Source organism: Phoxinus phoxinus (assembly GCF_949152265.1).
Source record: "Phoxinus phoxinus genome assembly, chromosome: 4".
NCBI classification, from domain to species: domain Eukaryota; kingdom Metazoa; phylum Chordata; class Actinopteri; order Cypriniformes; family Leuciscidae; genus Phoxinus; species Phoxinus phoxinus.
This window is the reverse complement of record NC_136879.1, coordinates 28526501-28552734: the sequence shown is the minus strand read 5'-3', so window position 1 is coordinate 28552734 and position 26234 is coordinate 28526501. Positions and strand designations below refer to the sequence as shown.

General features: G+C 38.2%; 2 protein-coding genes across 10 annotated transcripts in view; both read left to right on the top strand.

The window, feature by feature from the left end:
• sez6b (seizure related 6 homolog b) overlaps positions 1–11620 on the top strand; it is a 213469-nt gene extending 201849 nt beyond the window's left edge. For 6 of the 8 annotated variants that reach the window (XM_079608882.1, XM_079608884.1, XM_079608883.1 and 3 more), the window contains 8 exons: positions 872–1068; positions 3415–3609; positions 5277–5468; positions 5630–5824; positions 6001–6057; positions 6159–6267; positions 7216–7315; positions 10815–11620. In XM_079608882.1, coding sequence (XP_079465008.1) covers positions 872–1068; positions 3415–3609; positions 5277–5468; positions 5630–5824; positions 6001–6057; positions 6159–6267; positions 7216–7315; positions 10815–10844 — 1075 coding nt within the window. In that variant the 3' untranslated portion in view covers positions 10845–11620. Of the gene's footprint in view, positions 1–871; positions 1069–3414; positions 3610–5276; positions 5469–5629; positions 5825–6000; positions 6058–6158; positions 6268–7215; positions 7316–9691; positions 10109–10814 lie in introns of those variants that run through there. The other 2 variants (XM_079608880.1, XM_079608879.1) reach the window with 2 other exon arrangements.
• Positions 11621–13406: 1786 nt separating this feature from the next.
• On the top strand, positions 13407–25066 carry phf12b (PHD finger protein 12b). 2 transcript variants are annotated; one of them, XM_079608954.1, is made up of 15 exons: positions 13407–14135; positions 14651–14829; positions 16495–16567; positions 17453–17870; positions 17957–18077; positions 19789–19921; positions 20124–20288; positions 21049–21201; positions 21308–21836; positions 22874–22981; positions 23167–23325; positions 23412–23510; positions 23593–23675; positions 23798–23936; positions 24016–25066. In XM_079608954.1, exons 1-15 carry the CDS (start codon positions 14070–14072, stop codon positions 24378–24380), a joined length of 2790 nt encoding a protein of 929 aa, XP_079465080.1. In that variant the 5' UTR covers positions 13407–14069; the 3' UTR covers positions 24381–25066. The 2 variants fall into 2 exon arrangements, with proteins under 2 accessions (XP_079465080.1, XP_079465081.1); XM_079608955.1 differs by lacking the exon at positions 13407–14135 and adding an exon at positions 14387–14518.
• The last annotated feature ends 1168 nt before the right edge of the window (positions 25067–26234 follow it).

The window sequence follows — 26234 nt, the reverse complement described above, 5'->3', positions numbered from 1 at the left end:
TTGGGTTTAGTGGGATTTTCTTTTTAAAGAAATTATACAAGGATGTGTTAAACTGTATGCGTATTTGTATTCGGTAAATATGTGCACTGCACATATTTAATGTCATATAAATATTATACGTTTCTGTCCTGTGTTTACTGTTGTAAAAATTAACGTATTTAATTTGATTTGCATTACTATATTTATTTTTGTGAAATGTAAACACTTTTTTTTTCATTTCTTTTAGTTTTCTCTTCTTACCGTAATTTAAATGAAAAGTGATACTGTCAAGCACGTGGGTGTTTATAAGCTAAACCCTAATAAATTACTATTTAAAATGGTAATACGAATTTTTAAATGTCTCTAAAATGTTCAAACAAAACCTATGTCTTTGAATTAGACTCTTTAATTCTAATTGTAAAATCTATATTCATTCCGCAACAAAATTCAAAGCATGTCCGTGATTGAGCTTCTCTTGAATTTGCCACAGGGAAGCTGCCAAATGTTCTCTCTCTGGCTCCTGAAAATCAGGAAACGATTTTCCAGCTATTTCTAAACATGAGATAGGAGGAGTTGTTTCCCCCTCTGCTGAATCATTTGCTCTTTATAGTCAGAGTGAAATGAATGTGGTTTGTGATTGCATGACTATCGAAACTGTGACCAAAAAAAATGCTTAACAAAAGCAGTGGGTAAACATTAAACAGCAGAAAAGATTTCATATGCAGCAAGGACAAGAGAAAAGCGCTGAGGTTGGACAAGGACTAGCGGAAGAGAAGTGAGAAGGGAGGTCAGAAATCTATCAGGGCCCCTGGTATTGCATTGAGGTGAGAGCTGAACATCTGAGATAGAGGATTAGTCTGTGACTGACCCGTTGTGTGTTATCTGTTCACAGTCTCCACATGGGAAAGAACGACCTGCTGACTTTCTACGACGGAGATGACCTGACTGCAAAGATATTGGGCCAGTACGGCGGTTCCCGTCCTCGCTTCAAACTCTACACCTCCATGGCTGATGTGACCATCCAGTTCCAGTCGGACCCTGCTACCAACATCTATGGCTACAACAACGGCTTTGTGGTGCACTTTTTTGGTAATGGCCTGTTTCTCAGTTTCAAACATGCTCAGTACACATTCAAATGTTTGGCGTCAGTAAGATTTCCGCAAGGACACATTAAATTTATCATAAGTGACGGTATATATATTTTTTGTTGTAACAAAAGTTTTCTATTTCAAATAAATACTGTTCTTTTGAACTTTCTACTCACCAAAGAAAAAACGTTTTCAACATTGACAAGCATCATGTGACACTGAAGACTGGAGTGATGGCTGCTAAAAAATTCAGCTTTGTCATCACAGGAATAAATGACATTTTAAAATATATTCAAATGAAAATAGTTATTATAAATTGTAATAATATTTCACAATTTTACAGTTTACTGCATTTTTATCAAATAAATTCAGCCTTGGTAAGCAGTAGAGACTTCTTTCATAAACATTAAAAACGCTTACAAACCCCAGACTTTTGAATGGTGGTGTATGTCAGTCTCATTAATCTCACATGTAGTCGGATGAAGCTCATTAGTCATCTGCTTATGAGATTTATTTGAGATGCCGCAGGGATTGCCAATCTGAGTTTGATGAAAAGGTGGTGAGGAGACGAAAGAGGGAGAGAGAGGTTATAGAGCTAGAGCCACAGCTGGTTTAGTCCTCACCTTTCCTGGGGATAAAGTGAAGGTCATTCTATCAGCTTCTCTCGGTGGCCGACTACCGCGCGACATCAGATAACATATAATAAATTCTATTCTGAGGGTGGAGGAATGCAGATGATTCTTGGAGTGGACTGAAATGGACTGTTTTTCCATTTCCTTCACGCAGCACATAGGGAAGATTCCTCCGGCAGCTCCTGCAGGTGCAGAGGATTTGGCCTTGCAGAGGCGCTAACAATTACAGTGCGTGTTCGTACTCATTAGCCGCATTTGCCGGGTGCCGTGCCCTCCACAGTTTTGCCACTCTAAGAATGGACATCAGCGAAACGCCTGCCAGCTGTCTTGTGCTGCTCTATTCATATTTTAATCACAGCCAAGCTGATTCCGAGCATTTGATTTATCAGTCATTAGACACAACACCTGTGGTTTGTTCAGGGACATGGTGAGAAACAAAGAAATTGTTTGCAAGCATTATTGAACATTCTGTTTCTCCCTCTCTCCCTCTGGCTCTGCTAATCAAACTAATTGAGTCTCACTTCATAGGAAAGAAAAGTCACGAATGAGAACTCACTGATGTCTCAGTTGTTTCTTAAAAAAAGGTGTGAGACTGAATGGAAAGAAACGGAGACCTTTGATTAAAAGGATAGTTCAGTCATAAATAAATAAATAAATCACCCTCATGTTGATCCAAACCTGAATTGCTTTATTCTGTGAAACTCAAATAAAGATATTTTTTAAAACTGTGTTTGTCCATATAATGAAAGTAAATCGGTACGGTACCGATTACAATTGTCTCCATTCATGTTCATTGTATAAATAAATTGAAAAAAGTTATTTTTTTATGTTCCATTAAAGACTAAAGTTTGAAATTACATAATGGTGCCTGAATGATGACAGAGTTTTAATTTTTGGATGAGTGATCCCTGAAAGATTAAATTAGATCTCACAGATGTCGCAGTCTTCTCTCTTAGAACGCAGTGAGATTAGATGGAGAGTAGATTAAATGGATTTATATTAAATGCAGTCAGATTAAATGGAGAGTCTTTCCTTTGGGATGAGACGTTAAACCGAGGTCCTGACTCTCTGTGGTTATTATTGGCCAAATTTGCCCATTAGCCTCTGTCCAACATCATGGCCTCCTAATCATCCCCATATATGTGTGTATATACTGATTGGCTTCATCACTCTCTCCTCTCCACCAATAAACTGGTGTGTGATGGGCGTTCTGGTGCAATATGGCTGCCATCGCATCATCCAGGTCCAGTTGATGAATTCCCCCTTTCCATACGTAAAACTCTTTGAGTGCCGAGAAAAGCGTTATATAAATGTAACAAATTATTAATTAAGACATTCTCTCAATTGCATTTGATTTGGGACAATTTGATGAGAAATATTTTAGATCACATGATAATCTCTGACTTTTCATTGCAAACATTGGCATGTTAGCAAATATAAGAGCATTGATTAGACCACTTCAGAAAATTTTGATCTTCCAAAAATCAAATCTACCAAAATGAAACTTCTGTCCTCATTCATTTATTCACCCTCGTTTCATTCTAAACCTGTATGACTTTATTTACTTCTGTGGAATTCAAGAATCTGTGTTTGGTCAATATTCTGAACAATTCATTTTGGTGACCCTTGACTTCAGTATAGACAAAAAAACACTAAGACATTTCTTCAAAAGTCAGAAATTGTCAGATGCATCAAATGATGTTTTTCTTTTTCAGAGGTTCCCCGTAATGACACCTGTCCAGAGCTTCCAGAGATCTCTAACGGCTGGAAGAGCACATCTCACCCTGACCTGGTGCACGGGACGGTAGTGACCTATCAGTGTTACCCGGGCTTCGAGGTGGTGGGCACCGAAATGCTCATGTGTCAATGGGACCTGACCTGGAGCGGAGACTTGCCCAGCTGTGAAAGAGGTGAAAACACACACACACACACACACACATTCATGATGATAACCACTCTCTAAAATCCATTTTCACCCCATTTCCAAACCAGCACGCACTGCCTATTGATCAAGAGCAATTCTGTGCTCCAAAACTAGATGAGCTTTTGAATTCCATTTGAGGGGGGAATTTCACAAGTGCCTGTTCGCCTCTGCAACTCGGTCCCATTCAAGGACAGCTGAGGAGTGAAGGAGGGCTTTGTGGGTAATCACTCACTTTTCTTTCAAGGGCAACTTTACGGATGAAACAGGCGCCATTTCACTTCGCAGTCTTGGTGCATCTTCCTCTATGTGCTCACTCCTTACGATACCTTTGTGAACATGATTTCTGTGATTTGAATTGTTATTTCATTCTACACCCCCTTTTGAGACCTCATCGAGTGTTTTAACAAATTTCAGAGCACGGTAGCTCTGTTGTAACCATGGCGGCTCCAGTGATTGAAATGAAATCTTGTCGCATGGCTATTGTGTAGACTCACTGTGTGTGAGTGTGTAATACTGCAGGCTGCCAGGACGGCCGCAGACATTCGTCGCTTGAAGTAGCCGCAGACAGGACACACCTATGACCCTGGGGCCGCTGTCCCGCACAAAAACAGCAGGCCAAAAGCAGCGGGGACCGTTATCCGGTTCAAAGCTTCTCACCCGCCATGCAAACATCATTAATTTTACTTGCCTCTTCCTGCCCCTCTACTGCTGGGGAGAGAATTGGGTTTGCAGCTGGGCAGGCTGGAGCGAAGTAATCTTTTTATTATACAGCACTGTGTGTCCGTACACTGCCCTGAGATCAAAGTCACATGCTCTTCTTGCCTCACACTGTCTGGGTGAGATGAGCGGTGGCCCCTGGCACTCTGATTGGATGTGGAACCACATGTATGACTGAGACGTGAAGAACAAAGAAATCATACTATGTACTTTGAATGCACCATAGGCTATATAACTTTGGATAAAAGTGTCTGCTAAATGCATAAATGTAATGTAAAAAAAAAGCAGCAAAAGATGTGGAAACTGCAAGAATAACTAAATAAAAATTAATCATTTATTATAATCCAAAAGCATTGTTTGCTCAACTCATTTTTTTTATTTAAGTCATTGGTGCCACCCTCAGGTGAAAGTTAGAACTACAATACAAATCAACTAATTTGTTGACTAACTTTGAATGGCTAACATACTGTTACATATTGTGTAAACTTTAATATTGCATGTTTATAGTGCCATGTTAATGTATTTATATGTTGTATTATGAAGCTTACATTGCAAAGCCATTAAAATAATATTTTTTCATGTAGACTACTGTTCAGAAGTTTAGGGTCAGAACCATTTTTAAGTTATTATTTTTATGTGACAGTAAAAGAATTTTCAGAAAAGAAGAAAAAAAATCTAATAAATTCTGTTCTGAACTTTGTAAGAATCCTGAAAATTCAGCTTTGCCATCACAGAAATAAATAAGATTTTGAAATATATTAAAATACAAAACAGTTATTTTAAATTGTACAAATATTTCACAATATTACTGTTTTACGGTATTTTTTATTGTAAATAAATGCAGCCTTGGTGAGCATAAGATACTTAGGGCTTTACTACATCAAATGCACAGTAGAGACTTGTTTAACTGACTGTCTCAACTCTTTTCTTTACCAGTCCTGTCATGCCCAGACCCAGGCACAGTGGAGCACAGTCGCAGGGTGATGTCAGGCCCGCGTCTCATCGTGGGCTCGACTGTCCAGTACATCTGTAACAAAGGCTACTCACTGTCAGGAAACAGCCTGCTCTCCTGCTACCATCGGGACTCCACCGGCCCCAAATGGAGCGAGAAACTGCCCAAATGCGTTCGTGAGTACCTGATTTTATTCGAAAATAATCCCGTATATATGCAATGAAGTCTTTACAGTTTACAGTATAAACTCCAAAGAAGAGCCTTTCTTTTTTTACAGAAGTAGAAGTATTGAACTAACTTATCCACATCTGTGAATGTGTGTATTTGTGTTATGTAGCTGAATCGTATGAGCCGTGTAGGAACCCCGGCACTCCCGCTTATACGATTCAGAGCTCCGAGAAGCGTGCGTATCAGGCTGGAGAAACTCTGCGCTTCTCCTGCATGAGTGGGCATGAGCTCCAGGGTGAGCCTGTTCTCCGATGTGTCCCCGGGCACCCTTCCAAATGGAGTCATCCACCCCCGCTGTGCAAAGGTAGTCCGTGTGTTTTGCGATGTTCATGGTGTGTGATCTGCATACTATAATATTCAAGGTCTCTTTCCTGTTTGCAGTGGATGTTTATTTATTGATATGTTGTTTCTCTTCAGGGAAGAGAGTGTTTGTTTTGAATAATTGGTATGACATGCAACATTTTCTCGTTTTGTTAAAAGCTCTCACTTTTCTCCCAGCGGTAACACAGGAGTACATCGATGAACGCAGGCTGGATGGTAAGAACTTTTGCATGATCTTAGAAATGCACATGTATTTGTAATCACAGGAATCCATCTCGGCTTATTTTATGTATTTTCTATACTTTGTCCCCTACTAGTGGCCAGTGCAGATTTCAGTATGGAGGGAGCCAGTGTGGCTGTTTCCATTTTCATACCAGTGGCTGTAATCATAATTATCATCTTGTCGATATATTTCTACTTTTCAAGGTAAGTGTCCAACTTTTTGTACACTTATTATACACTTAAACATTTATACATTACCATTCAAAAGTTGGGTTCAGGACAATTCAATCGTGACACTAAATATGTTTATAATATTTTTCTTTTCCTAATAAATGCTTTTTCGTTATTTTAAATAGTAATATTATCTCAACATTTTTACAGTAGATTTGATTAAATAAATGCAGCCTTGGTGAGCATAAAAAGCGTATAATTTAAAAAAAACTTGAGCTGCACAATTCTGGATAAACTGAGAATCACAATTTTTTTGTTTCAAACTGAGATTCCGATTCTCCCACAATATCTGAACAAACAACTAAACAAAACGCTAATTTACAGGTTCTGACAAAATGTTAATTGCTGCAGTCTATTTAAAATGTTAAATTAATATAAAAAAAAAAAATTTAAACGTTAAAATGTATGAATGATTAAATGACTCACGCACAAATACTTCAAATACTTGTTTCATTACTGGATGAATCAACATTTTTGAACGAATCTCTCGAATGAATAATTCAATGACAAACACATTTTTTCACTTGTCACAAGTCACTTGTTGCCACCTACTGGTGTAACAATGTAGTTGATGCAATCTTTACTTGAAGTCATTACTTTCAAAGGGTGATTTACTCTATTTTGAGCGCTACCTTGAGGGCTCAGCGACAGCAGCAATGCAGATCTGAATTTTTCACTACGATCCTACTTGTCAAATGTTTAATAGATATAGGCCAATCATTGTAATTTAGGAATAAGATCGTGTCGTTGTTTGATCATAATAATCATGCAGCTCCTCCACATGGTTTTTGGACATTTTGTTATTTTATAATGCAATGAAATTTGTACAATGTTTGTGACAATGATAGTTCAGTTCGAATCTCTCTCCTCTGGTTCAGGCCAGTGCAAGGCATATGAATTGTTGATGTTTGTTTGTTTCAGGGTGCAGGGGAAGTCTCTACGGCTGTCCATGTCCACATCACCACAATATGATCACATCAGAGGAGAGTCAGCATTTGAAAACCCCATTTACGAAACTGCAGTAAGTAAAGCATGTGCTCACCAAAAGGCTACATTCATTGCCATCGGCAACCTCCTCATCGGTTGTAATAGAAGCGTATTACCACCCATCGCATCCATTTGTAGTAATATCTCAATGTAGACTGTGAGGTACTCATGTGTTCAGTCTTACAGGTGCACATCTGCACTTTGAGCACCATCTGCGTTGCCATATTGTGGGTTCATTTCTGTAATCTAATTAGCTGTAAAGTGGCATTCTGGAGTTGAAATGAAGTGGCGCACAAAGCCACGCCCTCATCATCTCATCATTAACGATCACACAGATTTACAAAATTATCAGTGGGGCAGAACACCAAAGAGGAAGTGACACGTTTAACCTCATTATTGCAGAGTCTATTGGCATATCACAGCCACCCTCTGCTTCACCTGCTCTCATTGTTCAATATTCACATTCAGCTCAAAGAGATAGTTCACCTACAAATTACAATTTTGTCATCATTTACTCCATTTCATGTCGCTCCAAAACCTTCTTTCTTCTGTGGAGCACAAAAGGGAGACATTTTGCATAATGCCACAAGTGGATGGGGACAGATGCTTATTGTGCTCCAAAAGTGACCTTAAAAGTATCATATGGTCAAATGGCATCATAAAACTAGTCCACATGACTCTGTAATTACTAGCTTTAAGTGACAAACCAAACAAATTTTTTTTTTAAAGAAATTAATACTTTTATTTAGCAACAATACATTAAATTGACCAAAAGTGACAGTAAAGTGCCATTTGTTACAAAAGATTTTTAGTTAAGTTTAGTTAGTTTAGTAAAGACTCTTTATTCATCAAAGAATCCTGAAAAAAAAGATCTATCACAGTTTCCACAAAAATATAAATCAGCACTACTGTTTTCAACATTGATAATAATAAGTGTTTCTTGAGTAGCAAATCAGCATATTAGAATGATTTCTGAAAAATCATGTGACAATTAAGACAATTAAGATAATTCAGCTTTGCAATCACATGAATATTTTTTTTAACTGTTAAATAAATTAAATAGGTATTTAAAATGATAATAATAATTTACAATATTGTACTTATAATCAAATAAAGGCAGCCTTGGTGAACAAGAGACTTTTTTTATACCTCTGCACAGCGGGGGCTGGATGACTCCATTTGGAAGTCATCGGAGAACAGGCTCACCCTGGAGCTCATACCCACTCATGCAGGAGAAGCGCAGAGTTAGTGTACTGTAGAGCTGCCTGATTTTTCCAGTAATTTGATGACTGGGTATAATTTTTTGTAAGTAAAAATTCAGGATTTTCAGGATTCTTTGATTCATTTTGTTGTCCTACTGTTAGTTTAACTGCTTCTATTGTTTTCATTTGTAAGTCGCTTTGGATAAAAGCGTCTGCTAAATGAATAAATGTAAATGTAAGTACTTTTATAAAGATCACACACACTAGAGTAATTCTCCGTTGTGTTGTGGCTCATTTCCATTGTGTTGTACATTTTCCATTGTGTTGTACTTGTGGCTCATTTCCATTGTGTTCTATATTTTTTCTGTTGTGTTGTGGCTTATTTCCATTGTGTTGTACACTTGTGGATTAATTTTGTTGTGTTATGGCTTATTTCCGTTGTGTTGTACACTTTCCGTTGTGTTGTGGCTCATTTCCGTTGTGTTGTGGATTCATTTCGTTGTGTTGTGGCTTAATTTTTGTGTGTTGTAAACTTATGTTTGCTTTTTAAATTTCGTTGAGTTGTACTTCTGGGCCACCGTAAATTTCTATAGCCAAAGATATACTTCAGAACTGAGCATAAATAAAAATGCATACAAAATTATATCCAGTCATCAAATCAGGCAATTTCAGGATTATTGTGCCTTTTCAAGCAGCTTCTATTTATAGCATTAGTTATATCACGATGTGTGCATTTGTGAGCATTAGAGGCATTTTAAAATCATTGTAAAATATTATCAACCCCAAACTTTTTAACCTTCTATACAAACATAGTGCTTGTATGTGAAGACATGTTGCACCAGGTTTCACAATATGATGCCAGATCAGATGTTTTTTTGTGTGTGTGTTGCACCACTTTTAGTTATGTGAAAATCAACAACCAGTGAGATTTGGCCGTTTGAATATGCAGAAGTCCATATAAGCATGGGGAAAAAAAGCTTCTTGGAAAGGGAAAAAAAGATAGTCACACAGGTTTAGAATGACATGAAAGTGAGTAAATGATGACAGAATCATGTTTTTTTTGGGGGGGGGATGGTGTGTCATGAACTATCACTTTCATGCAGATGCTTCAGATTCAGAATAAATCAGATGCTTTTTGACCTACATAAACTTACTCAATCACTTACATTTGCACTTTCTCTTCTCTCTCTGCATCTGCATCCCTGAAGAACAATGAGGTGAGAATTTGACTGTCAATACTTTTACACTGATATATGGACCTTTCCCCAGCCTGCTGCGTGTAGCATGTGTTACAGACTGCAGGTTATTCACAGCTCGTATATGCTGTGCAAGTGTACCTCCAGATCTCTCTCTGTATGCTGTAGCACTCATAACACAGTCCCAGCAGCACTGCCTGCATATACTAAACCGCTCAATAACAGTTTCTGGCCCCCAGGGCCACGTCTGCGTTTGACTGTATGTAAGTGCTGTGGCTGGACGGATGAGTGTGTATGTGTGTGTGTGTGTGTGTGTGTGTGTGTGTGTGTGTGTGTGTGTGTGTGTGTGTGTGTGTGTGTGTGTGTGTGTGTGTGTGTGTGTGTGTGTGTGTGTGTGTGTGTGTGTGTGTGTGTGTGTGTGTGTGTGTGTGTGTGTGTGTGTGTGTGCTAGTTCCTCTTGCACTGATGCCCTGAAGAAGTCGTGTTCTCGCATTATGCGTGTCAGGAAGTAAAGATGATGCAAACGGGATGAGAGACCTGACTGTCTAATGACAAGTCACAGTGTTTATAAAAAGTAGAGCCAATTAATATTGTGTTTTGGATATTTAATTTCAGCATTTTAAAGGTTTTATTTCATATGCGTTATTGACTTTGCATGCCCCCCCCCCCCCCCAACATCTAAAGGCTTTTTAATACTCATTTGATATTCGACTATGTTGTTCATTTGTTAAACAACATCTTCCTAAATCACACATTGCCCAATAGTTTTCCCTCCAACTTCCATTACTAGTTATTATTTTTAAGTCCTTTTCATGCTTAAGTTGCATGGTATTTTTGATTTGTACAGAGACCTATGATTCAAAGCAGCCACCAGAGGTACTCTCTAGGATTCTGTTGTAAAGAAAGAGCCTGTAAGGAGAGTTGATCAAGGGAATAGCATCACATGGACGAGGCTGAGAAGGTTTGAACCACTGGTGTAGGGCGTCTCCATCTTTAGCATCTCTTTCATGTTGTGTTTGCAGCCAGCATTTGGTTTACATATTCCCACCCCTCACAAAATGAAATGAGATATATATATATATATATGAATGTTTATATTATATTTAATGTGTTTGTTTGTTTGTTTGGTCCACAGGACACGAGAGAATACGAAGTCTCCATTTAAATCAAACAAAACTGGTTTTAGCATGGAGGACCGCAAGCCTTTCTCTGCCTTGTGGAAGATCTTCTCAGTTCCTCTCACATCTTGTGTAGCCAACTCTGCTGTTATTCTCACCTGGACCTACCTTCTCATCTTTTCTCATCTGCTGTAAATATCACCTTGCTTCTGAGGACTTCCACAAGCAAAGAGTGTGGACAACATGATATTATTTTTGTAGAGCTTCAATAGCATTGTCCTGGCAGAATTGCTTGTACAGTTTTTACCCGTAATTGAGCCACATTAATTAATGAATTCAAAAGAATGACTGACAATAGGGGAAACCATGTTATTTAGGTGACTGATGTCTCTCTACACAGATTTATTTATTTACGTTTTTTAATTGTCGCACTTTTGCACTCACAACCCACCCACCCCCACACACCCCAACAATAATAATTTCTATGTATAAGGTAAAGTCACATTGCGAGATTAAAGAAAAACACAAGTATGAGAAATAGTTGCAGTTGTGAAATATAGCAAAAATTATTCACATCGACATATAAAGTAATTGCACGATAGCTATACAGTCGCAATTATGAAAAATACACAATTGCCTTTTCATTTTCAGGCATATATAAGCTTCCATATTTCAATAGTTTGGGGTCGATACGATTTATTGTAGTTTAAAAAAAATGTCTTCTGCTCACCAAGGCTGAATTTATTTTATGAAATGTACAGTAAAAACTGTAATACTGTGAAATATTAGTACAATTTTCATTTATTTTAATATATTTAAAAATGTTTATTCCTATGATGGCAAATCAGAAGTTTCAGCATCATTACTCCAGTCTTCAGTGTCACATGATCAAGAAATCATTGTAATATGCTGATTTGCTGTTCAAGAAACATTTCTTATTATGATCAATGTTGAAAATAGTTGCTTCATATTTTTGTGGAACCCATTATACATATTTTTTTCAGGATTCTTTGATGAATAGAGAGTTCAAAAGAACAATGTAAAAGTCTTTACTGCCACTTTTTAAATCAATCAAATTAATCCTTACAGAATAAAATTATTAATTTATTAATACTATCTTTTAATTTATTAATTTAAAGATAAATAATTTATCTTTTTTTTCTTTTTTAAATCTTACCGACTCCAAACTTTTGAATGGTAGTAGTATCTGGAGATCACATTTTCCGTAAATGTAATGTTAATCATAGCATTTCAAATATGAATACCATCCAGGGGGGATGGGGGAACACTCTTTAAACCTATTGTGTAACACACAGCAATTATTGAGCAATTAAACCTATGCATGGTTTACAGTTAAATCTTTTTTTTAAATCTTTTAATTTTCCACTACCTTCAAATAGCATCTGGCAGTTTTATAAAGTGTAGTGTTTTGCATGGAAACTGGTACATCTGTATCCAGTGATGTGAAGTGGGTTTCATTGGGGTGGTCTTAAGCATTTACGTTAATCTTAATAATTATGACTCGCCTGTGTGTACAGTGTCAAACAAAAGCCTGCTGTTGAAGTGCTCTCTATCTGCGCTAAATTTCAGCTTTGGTCGAGTAAGCCAAAAGTAAAAATCTATGTACAGGAAGTTCTTGTAAATCATCCCTCCTTCACTGATCAATTGGCTCTGATTTTTTGATTTCCGTTTATTTTTGTATGTTTTTATACATATGGAACAAAATAACAATTGACTGTACTCTTTCAGCAGGCACTCTTAATATATAAATATCTAAGAATGTACATAAAATTTGTATTAGATATGGCTTAAATGTATGTATATATGAGGTTTATCTATTATAGAGTAGATCTTTGTTCATCGTTTCACACTGTCTGTTAATATCAATGATATGGATCATCTAAAAGAGTTATGTACTTGGTCTCCATTTGAATGTTGTCCGTATTGATTGAAATATTGTCATTTCACTGTAATTAGCAAAAGCTGCCAAAAACATCACAACTGGTCACATGACAGACTTGCATTGTGTGTACGTTTCAGTGTTTCACTGTCTCCAATTGAACAACAGTGTTTTGGGAACATAAGAAACAACATTTAATGGAATTCAAGGAACTCAAGTGCATTTTTCAATATGAAAATATTACATGCATTACATTCATATTTATTTAATTATCCAAAGCAACTTATGAGTGAGGAAGAACATGAGCAGTTCAGTAATATGAGAAGTACAAGATAGTCGAAAGAACTGAAAAACAGTGGATAAATAATTTTGAGTTTTTAATGTATTTTTTTTAGTGCATTGCAGGAATTCAGTCAAGCACTCATGGAAGAATTGGCTGTTTAGGATTATATTGATTCAAAATATATTTTTACTTTATTGTACTGTACTGTAATTATTTACCACAACATGTCGGAGCATATCTTCAATTAAAAAATGATATTCCATTGGATTGGGCTGGTTTATTTGTCCTTCACGAACTATTTTTGCCCATTCTTGGGGAATATTTCCTTTTGTTTATGATATTTCCTCTTGAGAAAAAACATGGCCTGCAGGCTTGAAGAGTTATTCTGTTATTCTGCCAGACAAACGCTAGGAGGAGCCCTTCCTCTCTTCGTCTCAGTACGCATGCGCAGACTTCATTCCAACCCCGCTTGAGTCGAGTCAGAGGAGGGCAGCGCCAGCCAGTTAGCAAATAGCTACTAGCAATGGCTTTTCATAACAACACCTCGGCTCTTCACTGCTGTCATCTGAACACAATCCACGAGTGTTTCTGCACATAAGGACCTAACCGCCGACAATCAATCCAGCAGACTTGCTTTGCGAAAGAGAGCGCTTTTCTAGTCAGTATGCGATGGGGACAGACAGCTGTGGATTTCTACACGCATCTTTGCAGGCGGCTGCTGCTGAAGCAGAGGATGCTGCTAGGCTAGCGAGCTAGGCCTTTACATCCCACATGAAACCTTCAATACTGCACCAGACAGCAACTTTTCATTCAAAATAGGAACAATATTTGCACTTAAATGAGAGTTTGAGCGATTCATCAGCTCTCGTTTAGCACCAGACCTCTGGCGACCTGTGTGCTTTTGTTTGTTGATAGCTGCTAGCTAGCCGAACATCGGAGCAGCCAATCCGCTATCTTGTTAGATTATCGACCAGTGACCAGTTTAATTTCTCCAGGACGTCTTAAGGACAGCAGATAAACCCGACTGGATTTGGAGAAAGCGAGAACTGTTGTCGGGTTGTGTGTTCATGCTACATTTCAGCAGTGTGAATGTGGGACAAAATGGAGACCCCGAAGATTCTGTACGATTTGGACACGTCTGGGGGCCTAATGGAGGTAAGCCTGTCTGCCCTTCAGCTGTGCCACAAATCACTGCCTTATGCGAGTTATAATACAGGCGTATATGGATTAAATGAATCCGAATGACAGTAAGTTGCAGAATGGACGTGAGTCGCTTGGTGAGTTAATGTAGAGCTGGGCCTGTCGCAGAAACGTGAACCAAACTTGGCTAAATGGCTATACAGCAACCGAACAGTTTTCATTAGTGAGCTCACGTGACCAGATCTGATTTGACATGGAAAAAAGTTTAATGACCTACTCGTAGTTGAACGCAGTGGTCCAGGACTGCACACTCTGGAGGTTTCAATAAAAAAAACTAACACCTGATTTTACTCCAAAATCTGCAATCAGATTCGGATGATATCCAAAACCTTTCACTGGTAAGGTTGGAAACACCCGTTTAATGTGTGAACAGACTTTCTCTCCACTGACGTCTGTCACTTCAAACATTTCAGGAGATCTTTGTGTAACACTACATGCATGCTTCAATTATATTTGCCAATTTGTTCCAGCAAATTCAACAGCTCCTCGCACCTCCACGCTCCGAGGATGGAGAGAAGAGACGCAAGCCAGAGAGGGAGACCAGGAGAGGAGGCCGAGCCACAAACCATGACACCTGTGACAGCTGCCGTGAGGGAGGAGATCTGCTCTGCTGCGACCACTGTCCGGCTGCCTTTCACCTGCAGTGCTGGTACGTGTGCAATGCGATCTCATATACTGTCAGGGATAAACACTGAGAACGGTCAACTATTGTTTGTCCTTTCGGCTGTTTATGTACATGTCTGTTTATACTGACGATTTTTATATTTCACAAAGTTATTTGTCTGGTTGGCTGATTTGGATTTAAGAGGGTGACTTGTGGTAGTATTGGAAGCTCTAGTTAGAGTGGTTAGTGATGCACCATGTGCCATCTTTCTCTAGTAAAAGACAGTGTTTATGAATTTATAGTTGTCAACGTAACATTAAATGAAAAAAAAAAACATGACATCCTAAAGTTAATAATAATTGTTTTTAAAAGTATCTTGTACTTACCAAGGCTGCATTTATTTGATTAAAAAACAGCAATATTGTGAAATGTTTTACTTAATTTCTACTAACTTCCTAAATATTTGAAGGTGTAATGTATTCCTGTGATGGCAAAGCAGAATTCTCAGGATCATTACTCGGGTCTTCAGTGTCACATGATCCTGAAGTGGTGCTCAAGAAAGATTTCATATTATTAATGTTGTGCTGCTTAGTGCTTAATATTTTTGTGGAAACAAATGTCTACTGTCACTTTTGAGCTATTTAATGTGTCCTTGCTGAATTAAAGCAATCATTTATCTTATTCATTAATTACCTTTCATCAAAGTTATACATTCATTTTTATCAATACCCGTTCTTGTCTTAGAACAAGTTTGATTCACTTTTGTGATCCACTTCAAATTGTTGTAGTGGTTGCACGCACCTCTCTTTTTTTATATATATATATATTCATTTCTTTGAAAAAACTAGCAGTATCAGAAACTACAGTCAGTTTGGCAGTTCAGCATATGTTCAGCCTGCTGAAGCTTATCGCTGTAGCATAATCGCTGTAGATTGCATGACTGCTAACTTTGCATATTGTTTTATGCACATCACCACTTCCTCTACCAAAAAAGTGCATTTAGAAGTCTTTTGTTCACTGACAGCCTGAGCTTGAGCTAAAGTATTAATGCACATTTACCCTAAGAATGAGAAAGTTATTGATGCCTGCAGGTTTATTTTCCTGTTTAGTTGTCCTCATCTACATCTCATGTGTAAGATTACAGTTCTCTCATTCTGAAGCCACAGCTGTGTGTTAATTTCTTATTAAGTTTAGTTTGAAGGGAGTCATTTTATTTGATAGCCGTTAATAGTTTTTCTGCCATGTCCTATTAAGCAAACGCTTAGTTTTTACTGCTATTGTCCTGTGCTTATCACTGAGGGTAAGTAAATGTATTATTCAACAACTCTGTCCTGTTTTGTGTGGTTGTTTCACATTCGGTCGATCCAGTCTTTCTCTTAGCTGATGTAACATAGAGCTAGTCTACTGTATGTCAAAGAGAAAAAAGTAAGAATTGTATTTACATAGTTGTGGCATGTCAATAACATTGCATCATTTGTGCTATGTAACCTAAATATTACAATAAGTCAGTGTGTTTGTTTGCAGCGATGTGGTTTTCTTTGCTTCTAGTACAGTGAATAAAACCTGTGAACTGTCACTATATTTTTCATACAAAAAAATCTGCTTTTTTTTTTATTTCCGCAAATAGGTTACAGAAATTTTTTAATGTGTTAAAAGCAGTACTGTTTTTGAACATATCAAGATTTGTGAAAGAAATGTCATTCTTTACAGTAATCCGCCTTTGAGCAGAGAGATGCTGCCCCCTGGTGACTGGATGTGTCATCGCTGCAGTGTGCGCAAGAAGGTTAGTGTGGTCATATTTGCCCTTGCTTTGTCTATGAAAATTTAACAGGTTTTTCCTGGCTCAAAAATGGTCTTTGGTGGTGGCGGACGAATAGGGGCATCTACACACCGTACAAAGTACCTTAGACACGTGAACTGTGAGCCCAGTACTTTAATAATACTGTGTGAAGCAGTTTGTAATAATAACTTCTCCTATTTATTCATGATATAAAAATAATCACTGTCAGGACAGATCATAAAACAAAGTGCTTAGAACTATTCTATATTTAAAAAGTCTGCATTTATATGTAAAAAGTCACGGAGTGACCCATTTAAAAAAGTAAGTAATAAAATGAACAACAAAGTAACATTACATAGAAGAAAAGGCAGGTCTAATTTTCGCATTTACACCTCAAGATCATTTAGCATACAGTATCAGATATTGTTCTGTCCATTACCGAGGTTATCACTGTCACTGTATCGAATTCAATCGTGCATTTAAATACGGTTGTCGATCCAGAAACTTGTGGAGTTAGAGATCTTTGGTTGAACAAAGATTAATTTTGGCAAAATATCTTCAGTGCAGGAAAAAACCTGAACGTATAATAATGTATTGAGGAAGACACAAAATGCATGCCGCCTTCACAAAAGATATAATCCCAGAATGTATTGCTTTGAGCAAAATACAAATCAGATGGTAGAGATAAATGTTAATCATAAGCATGCATTTCATTCAATCAATAAAGTCAAGTCAACTCAAAAAGAATAATTTTACTCAACATTTGTGTGCTATGATTTTTTTTTTACTGCTTAAGAGTATCCTTAACAGCATGTGAACTGTTGCCTTAGCAACCTTGCTTACTAGTTTTAGGACAGCGCAATACAGTATGATTTTGTGGTTTTCTAGAAGCGTGAGCAGAAGGCAGAGCAGGTGAACGGGGCGCTAGAGCGGCAGCTGTCCAAGCGCTCGTCCTCCCCTGCTGCGGAGCTGGAGCTGGGCACGCTGCGTCTGGACGGACTGCCCTCTGCTGCGTCAGGAGGCCTGAGACTCGCTGTCGCGCAGGTCCGTCTTCTGGAGCGACGCACGAGCAGCCGTCCTGGAACGCCCACTTCCAATGCGTCCACTGACACGCCCACACCATCGGAACAGAATGACGTGGACGAGGACCTGATGGATGTTGAAGAGGAAGTGCACTGCTCTGAGTCCGAGAGCAACACACTCCGCCTGAAGAAACCTTTTCAGCTGCTGATCGCTGCGGCCATGGAGAGAAACCCCACGCAGTTCCAGCTGCCCACTGAGCTTACGTGCACCACTTCACTGCCAGGTGAGACTCGCCCACACTTTTGTGCGATGTGTTGTTAAAGTGTGCATTGAATAACTCTTAGTGTATGTGTGTGTGTGTGTCTACAGGCAGCAGTAAGCGCAGAAGGAAAGAGGAGGCAATAGGCAAGAATGTAAAAAGGCCACAACATGAGCTGGATCCCAGTGGGCTGGTCCCTCTGCCAGTCAAAGTGTGCTTCACCTGTGGCAAGTAAGAGCCCAGAAACATTACAGACACTGTTATATGTGTGCGTGTGTATATGTATATGTTAAGGCTGGGCATTGACTTTAATTTCATGATTTGGATTCAATTCAATTTAATATTGATTAATTGGGGCCTGTCATGTACAGTACATGGCAAATTTCTTCAGTGAAAAAATATCTCAACTTATGCTGTAAACTATACAGGAAACCCCAGTTGGTACATCACTATAATATTAAAGGTTAACATTTAAAATGTAAGTAGCCTATACAAATCAGTTAATTGCACACAAGGAGTTTTTTTTAATAATACATTTTTAATTAAATAATTATGTTATTTTTTAAATATAGACATTTAAATGGTGGCTGTCATAAAAATATGAATTATTCCAATATACATTAAGTATCATAGAACAGGTTAAGTAAATGCAAGAGTGCATATAATTAGCATAATGCTCCTCTGTAGAGTTAATTTTTCTAGCTGACTAACGAGTCATGAATGGCTTTTATTAGGTAAATGTAACATTAAGTGAAATATTGTTCTCTTGAAACGCAGATTGAGCGATTACGAGACATGATACAGATTTCGATAAGTTGTACTGTATCTTTCAACATTCCTCTGATGTTCGTTCACGTTTATTTCATGCTGTAACTAGTAGTAAAGAGGAAGAGATGATCGGTTCACGTGCCGCTTGAACTGAGGCGCTACAGCAATCTGTCATGCCATATTAAAGAGCGACAAAACGGTATTTATTGTTTAAATCTCCTAATAAAATTGCCAGAATTTGTAAGCTGAAACTTTTGTAAGCACATCATATCTATTAAGTAATAAAGCTTATACAATTTATTGGATAGGAGGCGCGATACAATTACTATGTTCACATGGCATGAACAAAGCTCTTCACTCCAGTTTACATGCAATTTTTATTCTGATTATTCACTAAGAAGTGTGGTTATTTTTTACCACCATTATACAAATGATGAACTCAATTACAGTATGCATGTTACTGGCCACTGTTTTAAACTACTTGCTGCAAATGCAATACACATTTGACGTATTTGCACATTTTGGTCCGTGTGTTAATAATGCGATTAAGGTGTTTACATCCCTGTTTATTGCAATTAAAATCGTCATACACCACATAGTTTATTGCAATTATGGTTACTACCATTATGAGCTTAATCGTATTAGTTTGATCGAAGTCTTTTGTTTACATGAGGTAAAGTTTAATTGCAATTTTGCCAAACTCCCATTATAATTGCATTATGAGGGTGCATGTAAACGCACTCAATGTTCCGTTCATTCATCAACTCAAAACAGCATAGACTAAAAGATTGATTCTTCAAAATGAGAATTGATTAAAATTGAGAAATTAAGTTATTTTCAGAATAGTGTTGGTAACATAATTTTTTTGTGTTCATTTAAACATTTATTAGATGAAAAACTTTATTAAATGAAAGTAATAAAATTACTAAAAGTAAAATGGGAAATTTAAATAAGAAAATGACATTTATTTAATAACAGAATTACTAAATTTATACTAATATGAAGCCTGAAAATATAGCAATAAAAGCTAATTCAAGATATTTGCAAATACTGTATTAGTATATAAATAATATAAAAATAACACTGACCCAGAATTTGAAACCCAAATGGAATCACATTGTCGTCAGTATTGTTGCACAGTGCATCAGGTTGTCTCTCTCCTGTTCCTCCATAGGAGCTGCAGGGTGGCTCCTCTGATCCAGTGTGATTACTGTGCGCTCCTGTTCCATATGGACTGCCTGGACCCGCCTCTCACTGCCATGCCCACTGGGAGATGGATGTGTCCCAACCACGTAGAGCACATGTTGGTGAGTGGCTCGTCTTTGAACGCTTTTTGGAACCAATCACAACAGATTACAGTATTTTTTCTCTGTTCAGTTTTTGTAATACGTCACATTTTAGCTCATAATTTTTTTTCTTCTTATCTTTACCTTTAGTTGATTGTGATTTCATTACTCTCTCCTGAAATTAAGAACTATAAAATGAAAAAGTTGTTTATTTCCATCCTAGCTAAATCAAAAGAACGTGACCCTCAGCACACGTTGCCAGCTTTTCGATCAGTTCCAGGACCGATTGTCCCAACACGCAGTCAAAGTGGACTTTCTGCGGTGGGTTCACCGCCAACACCATCCCAATCGCAGAGGTGTCCGCCACATCAAGAAAAAGACATTGAAGGTGGAGTCTCATAGAGCAACGTAACATGGTTTTTAGGGTTCCTGCATTCCTTCAAAAACGGTTTACCAGGCCTTTTATGTAGGATGAAAATAATAATAATATTAATAAAATATGTATTGACAGTAGAAACTTATATGGCTTGTTGACTTCAATCGAGTTGTCCTGTTAAATGGATTAAATTCACTGATAAATGGCCTTTATTCATTTCCATACTATTTAAAAAGTTTAGGTCAGTTTTTAAATGAATAAAATTTCACCAAGGATACTTTTAATTAATCAAAAGGGGCAGTAAATACATGTGTTACAATAGATTATCAAAGTATCCTGGAAAAAAAGTATCATGGTTTCCACAAAAATATTAAGCAGCACAACTGTTGTGTTAAGCAGCACAACTGTTGCATCACAGGAATAATATGCATTAAAAAACCTAAAATATGTTAAAATAGAGAACAATTATTTAAATCATTGTAATTTTTCTTTTTTTTAAATGTATTTTTGATCAAATAAATGTAGCCTTGGTGAACATAAGAAACTTCTTTCAAAAACATTTAAAAGAACCTACCGACCCTAAACCTTTATTTATGTTTTATTCATGCTCAGTTCCAATTTATTTGGCTCGAAATTACTCTTGTGAGTGTGATCTCTATTACATGATTTAAGAATAATCCTTATCCAGTTATCAAACTGGGTAATTTCAGCAAAGAGACCTTTACATAGACCGTAGTTTTAGTTTATGACTGTCACTTTTATGCGTTCATAGGTCCCCAATGCCATTAAAAGTCACTACCAAAACCCCCCTGTGCTGATGGATCAAATGGGCCTTCGCAATGGAGAGCTCGTCACAAATGGTTTTATGGAACAAGAATGTTCTTCGTCTGCCCAACATTTAACCAGCAAAGAAGAACAAGAGGAGGTAAATGGACTGTATAAAGTGTTTGTATATCAAACTTTACTGCTGTTGTATAAATATGACTGCAAATTGAATCTGTACCATTCAGTTTATTTTCTCCTTTCCACAGTGGCTTCGTCATGTCATTGCACTTCAGTGCAGTATTATGAAACATTTATCTGCTAAGCAGATGTCATCTTCCCTCCGGGCTTTGGAGCTTACTGATATGTCAGGCGTGAAGACGCAGGAGTGTATGGAGACACCGGAGATCAGCGGTACACCAGTTGGCCCCCAGGGGGCTCCTCTGCTGCCCTCTCTGGCACCCAAACAGCCCGAAAGCTGCCGAGACAGATCTTGTCAGGGAGATTCTGACAGTCCAGCGGAGAAGGGCACAGGAGTGAATGGCCCGGTGGTGTGTGAGGGTAAATCTTGTATGACAGCTGAAACCCCACACAGACTACAAACTCCACTCACAGAACCAGCCCTGCCCAACCATGTAGACATAAAGACTGAGAGCAGCAGTCCCCTCAGCTCCTGTGTGCAGAGAGATACTCCTTCATCTACCAGCCTTGCTTCAGATGCGTCTGCCCATCATCACAGCTCAGCTGGAGGGAACGCCTCCTCGGGGCCGAACAGCAGCTTCTCATCTCAAACTAAAGGTTTTTGAAACCTACATACTCATTTACATCACTCTATACATCATACAGAATTTCCCTCAGCTATGCTCTAGATTTAACAATCCCCTTTTGAGTATTAGATTCATTGTATCTTGCAATTAAAAAGTACAAGGAGTAAAGGGGTAATAACCTTCTTATATTGCACAAGAATTGGCACAAAATTCACTATCATTCAAAAATTGTTAGATAAAAATTAGTTTGATATGAAATCATTCTAATATGCTGATTTGGTGCTCAAGAATTTTTTTTAAAGGTTTGATGAACTGAGAAATCTAATTTTCCTTGAGCTTTTGACATATAAGAGGTCATCATACTAGAAGAATATCCTGTAAGTTTCAGAATTTAAAACTTCCTTGTTAGTCCAATAAAAGCTTTTATTGACACAGGCACAGCGAACGACAGGTTTTTCAAAGTGGGGATCTATGACGTCAAAGGGTATCAAACACCGCCTCCGTAGAAGAGGATCAACACCTACGTCAACACTGTCTGTTTAGCCCCGCCCACCGATTCACACAATACATGAAACTCATAATATGCAAAACTGTTATCTAATCATAGCAGTGGGTGTTTACTTCCAAGTCTTCAATGCGGCACGCCCATAAAAACCGAGCGTTTCAGGAGCTAGGCTCAAAACCAGGGTAGAAAATAGCCTATTACTTATTCATTTTTATGTTTTTGAATGTAAAAACCAAGCGAACATCATAAGTTGACCTCAGACAACAATATAAAAAAATCTAAAAACCCATTTCATGAAACAGCTTGCAGCTTAATGTTTCCACAAATATTTTTTCAGGATTCTTTGAATAGAACAGCATTTATTTGAAATATGAATTTACATTTTTAAAAAGTGCTAGAATTCCAAATGTTGTGTCTCAACTAAATTACTAAAATAATTGTTTACTAACTTATAGTTCCAAACCCTAATATTTTTGGGGGGTTTTGAGACCGAATTGGAGTTTTGAGATTGAAGATTTTTCAGTCCACATAAAAATTCCTATAAATGCCTTGTTTTTTTTCAGAGAACAAAGTGAGCCCTGATGCGATGTCTGTTGGGAAAGGCTCGACGCTCCCCTCCTCTATAGGCAGCTTATACAGCTACATCAAGAATGTGGTTCAAGGTGACGCAGGTAAAGGTTCAACTTCATCCAGAAATGACTGTGTATTATGAATCTACTTTGCAAGTACAAGTTATTATTTCTACTGGGAAAGAATGGGTTCGTTTAAAAACGAGTTCTATTATGCCCATTCTTTCCCAGTAGAAATAATAACTTTGCACTGGTGGTGAGGAATGACATAGTTTTCTCTGTTGCAGAAGTGGACATGAATAAGCTGGATGAGGAGTTGATCAGACTTCTGGCCTGGCAGAGGATCCAGCAGCTGTTGTCTCCCAAATCTCTTCAGCCCTCGAGTAAATGTGGGATTTCTCCAGCCGTCGCTGCCTCTCTGCCCAAACCCTCCCCACACACTGAAGGTAACACTTCTCGCTCATCACATCATGTTTAGGCTGTCCTAATGACCCGTCCAGTCATAATGTAGCAAATCCTTCCTCTTTTCCAGTACAAAAAAGGGACGTGCAAGCTCGAGCAGTACTGTGTCCTTTAACAGGAAAAGGGGCAGCTATCAACATGTGCTATAGGACTCTGTACATAGGAACAGGTACGGTTTGCAAAAAGCAACATAAACAAAATTGCTTCATTTTTGAGGTTGAATTATTGATTTTATTAATTTTTTTCTTTAGGTGCTGAAATGGACGTGTGCCTTACAAACTACGGTCATTGCAATTATGTTTCTGGGAAACATGCCTGCATCTTTTATGATGAAGTGAGTGAATTCAGTAATTACGCCTCATTAAAGGCTCTTGGGATGCTCATTTTAACCTAATTGTCCAGATTTAACTGATCAAGGGAGAGGAATGTTTATAAATGCTTTTTAATCTCTCGTAGAACACGAAGCATTATGAGCTTCTGAACTACAGTGAGCACGGGACGACTGTAGATAACGTGCTTTACTCATGTGACTTCTCCGACAAACCAAACATCACTTCACCCAGTGGGCTTGCGTCCAAAGTGCAAAACAGCATCAGTGAGTACCGCCCACATCTTGTTTCTGTAATGCGTGATATGATTGTCATAATGCATTGTCTCGTATGGTAAATCCGCAGGAGGCAACAGGTCAAGGAAGCCGCTGGGGGAGGTGTGTGCGGAGGCGGTGCTGATGCCCGCAGGTGCTATGATGAGCAGCCTGGCTCAAGGAGGACCCAAGTCCCCCTGTAACTGTAAAGCCAGCAGCTCCAGCCTGATAGGGGGCAGCGGAGCGGGCTGGGAGGGCACCGCATTGCTTCACCACAGCAGCTGCATCAAAGTGGGCTGCATGCAGTTCCTATTCAGCATCACAGAGTTTACTAGCAACCAACCCAAAAAAGAGGAGACATCCACCACCGTTAGCCATGAAGAGACTGGAGTGGTTGACGCACAGACTCCCAAACTCCACCAAATGCCAGTGCTACAGTCCAAGTCTGTATCATAACACATCCTCTCCTTAAAAAATACGATGGACCGTAAATACCGCAGTTTGGATAGAGGAACTTTGATAAAGCGGTTAGTTCATTCATTTGTACTTTGGGTGCTGGGTGTTATGGACAAAGTGTTTGCACATTACATTTCTATCATTTTTTTTTATTTTTTATGCAAAACCTTTTGACTGAGGAGCAGATGTTCGATTTTCCCCTAAACCTCTCTTGTCGACACTACACCCTGTATACTTTGTGTCAGTATAAGAGGTTTTTATGTACTCTTTTGAACAATGTATTTACTCCAAAATATTTTATTTTGTTATAAAAATGTATTGTTCTTTTTTCTGCAGTTTTTTGCACACTAGGTAACTATATGCAGAAGTGCATACATGTGCAAATACCTTTGTAGGATTTATTAGCAGAATCATTGATCGTTCTAGTTTTCTTCTGGAACTGTCCGTTTATCTGTAGTGTTAGAGCCTCCACACAGCCTCGGTTGTGAAGTTCATTTGTGTATAAAGCTTGTTGTTCAGCTAAAGTTGTCTTTTGGTCATGTACATGTGACTGAAGTGTCATTTTGTCAGCAAGAAAATTCTGACATGTATGTCATTACATTGTAAATATATAAAGATTTTTAAATAACAGACCATTTTATGATTTTTGTGTATAATAAAAGATACTCTGTCATTTACTTAACTTTATTTTGTTTCAAGTCTGTCTGAATTTCTTCTGTGGAACGCAAAAGAATATATCTCAAAGAATGTTGTATACCAAACCAGTTTTAGTGTCCACTGACTTCCATTGTATGGACAAAAAAACTTGTTTTTCAGATGATCTTATATTCCACATAAGAAAGTCAGTTACACAGTATAGAAACATTACCACGTTGTGGAGTTCAGCGTGTGCCATACAGCAAAAATAGGCTGGAAACAGTCGCTGCATGGATCCTGCGACGCACTGGCCGATGTGTTGAGTTCTGTGACCCACTGAATTATGTGACTAGTTGGCACTTTGTTGAGCTAATCCTAACCTTGCCATCATTAAGGCCTGGTTTCACAGACAGGGTTTAGATAAAGCCAGGATTAGGCCTTCGTTCAATTGGGACATTCAAGTAGCTTTTATAAATGTTATTTGAAAAAAAATCATTACTGTGTGCAACTTGAGACAAAACAATGGCACTGACATATTTTAAGAAATGTCAGTGCAAGTTGCTTTCAGTTAAAACAGCAATAACATGCATTTTAGTCTGGGACTAGAAGCCTTGTTTGTGAATGTATGTGTATGGTTATAAAATTTAGATAACACCGGCCTTCATCCATATGCAGTGTGCAGTAGCGGCCTTTGCTGGGTTTCACTCATTTCACTTGAAACAGAAGGGGCCTCCGCTTGTGCTCAAAAAAGAGCCCTGTCCCCCGCCATCATGGCTCGTACACAAGTTATCGGGGCTTGGGGCAAATATGTCACCGAAATTAATAAAAATGTTCCCAAATTTTTTATGTAATTTCCGTTACTTGCACTTGCCTTGCTTACGCCCTATATAATCTTGCCTATGCCACAGGCCCTGGATACAACAGATAACCTCAGCTTGGGACTAATTAATTCATATTTTTGTTAAAACTATTATTCACCGAAGGAAACTACTCTGTGTTAACTATTTAGCTAGATGTTTTTTTTTTACTATGCTAATCATAGTTTCTTCTAAAATAATAGTCACTGCAAGTCCCACTGGGTCAGCCCAAAGTGTATGAGTTGCCTACACTAAGTAGAGTGGGGCCCCTACAGGGCCCGTTGTTTGCCCACAGAATGCGCACGCTCTGGGCTGGGACCCCAAAGCCCACCTGCATATTGTGGGCACACTGGGTAATGTT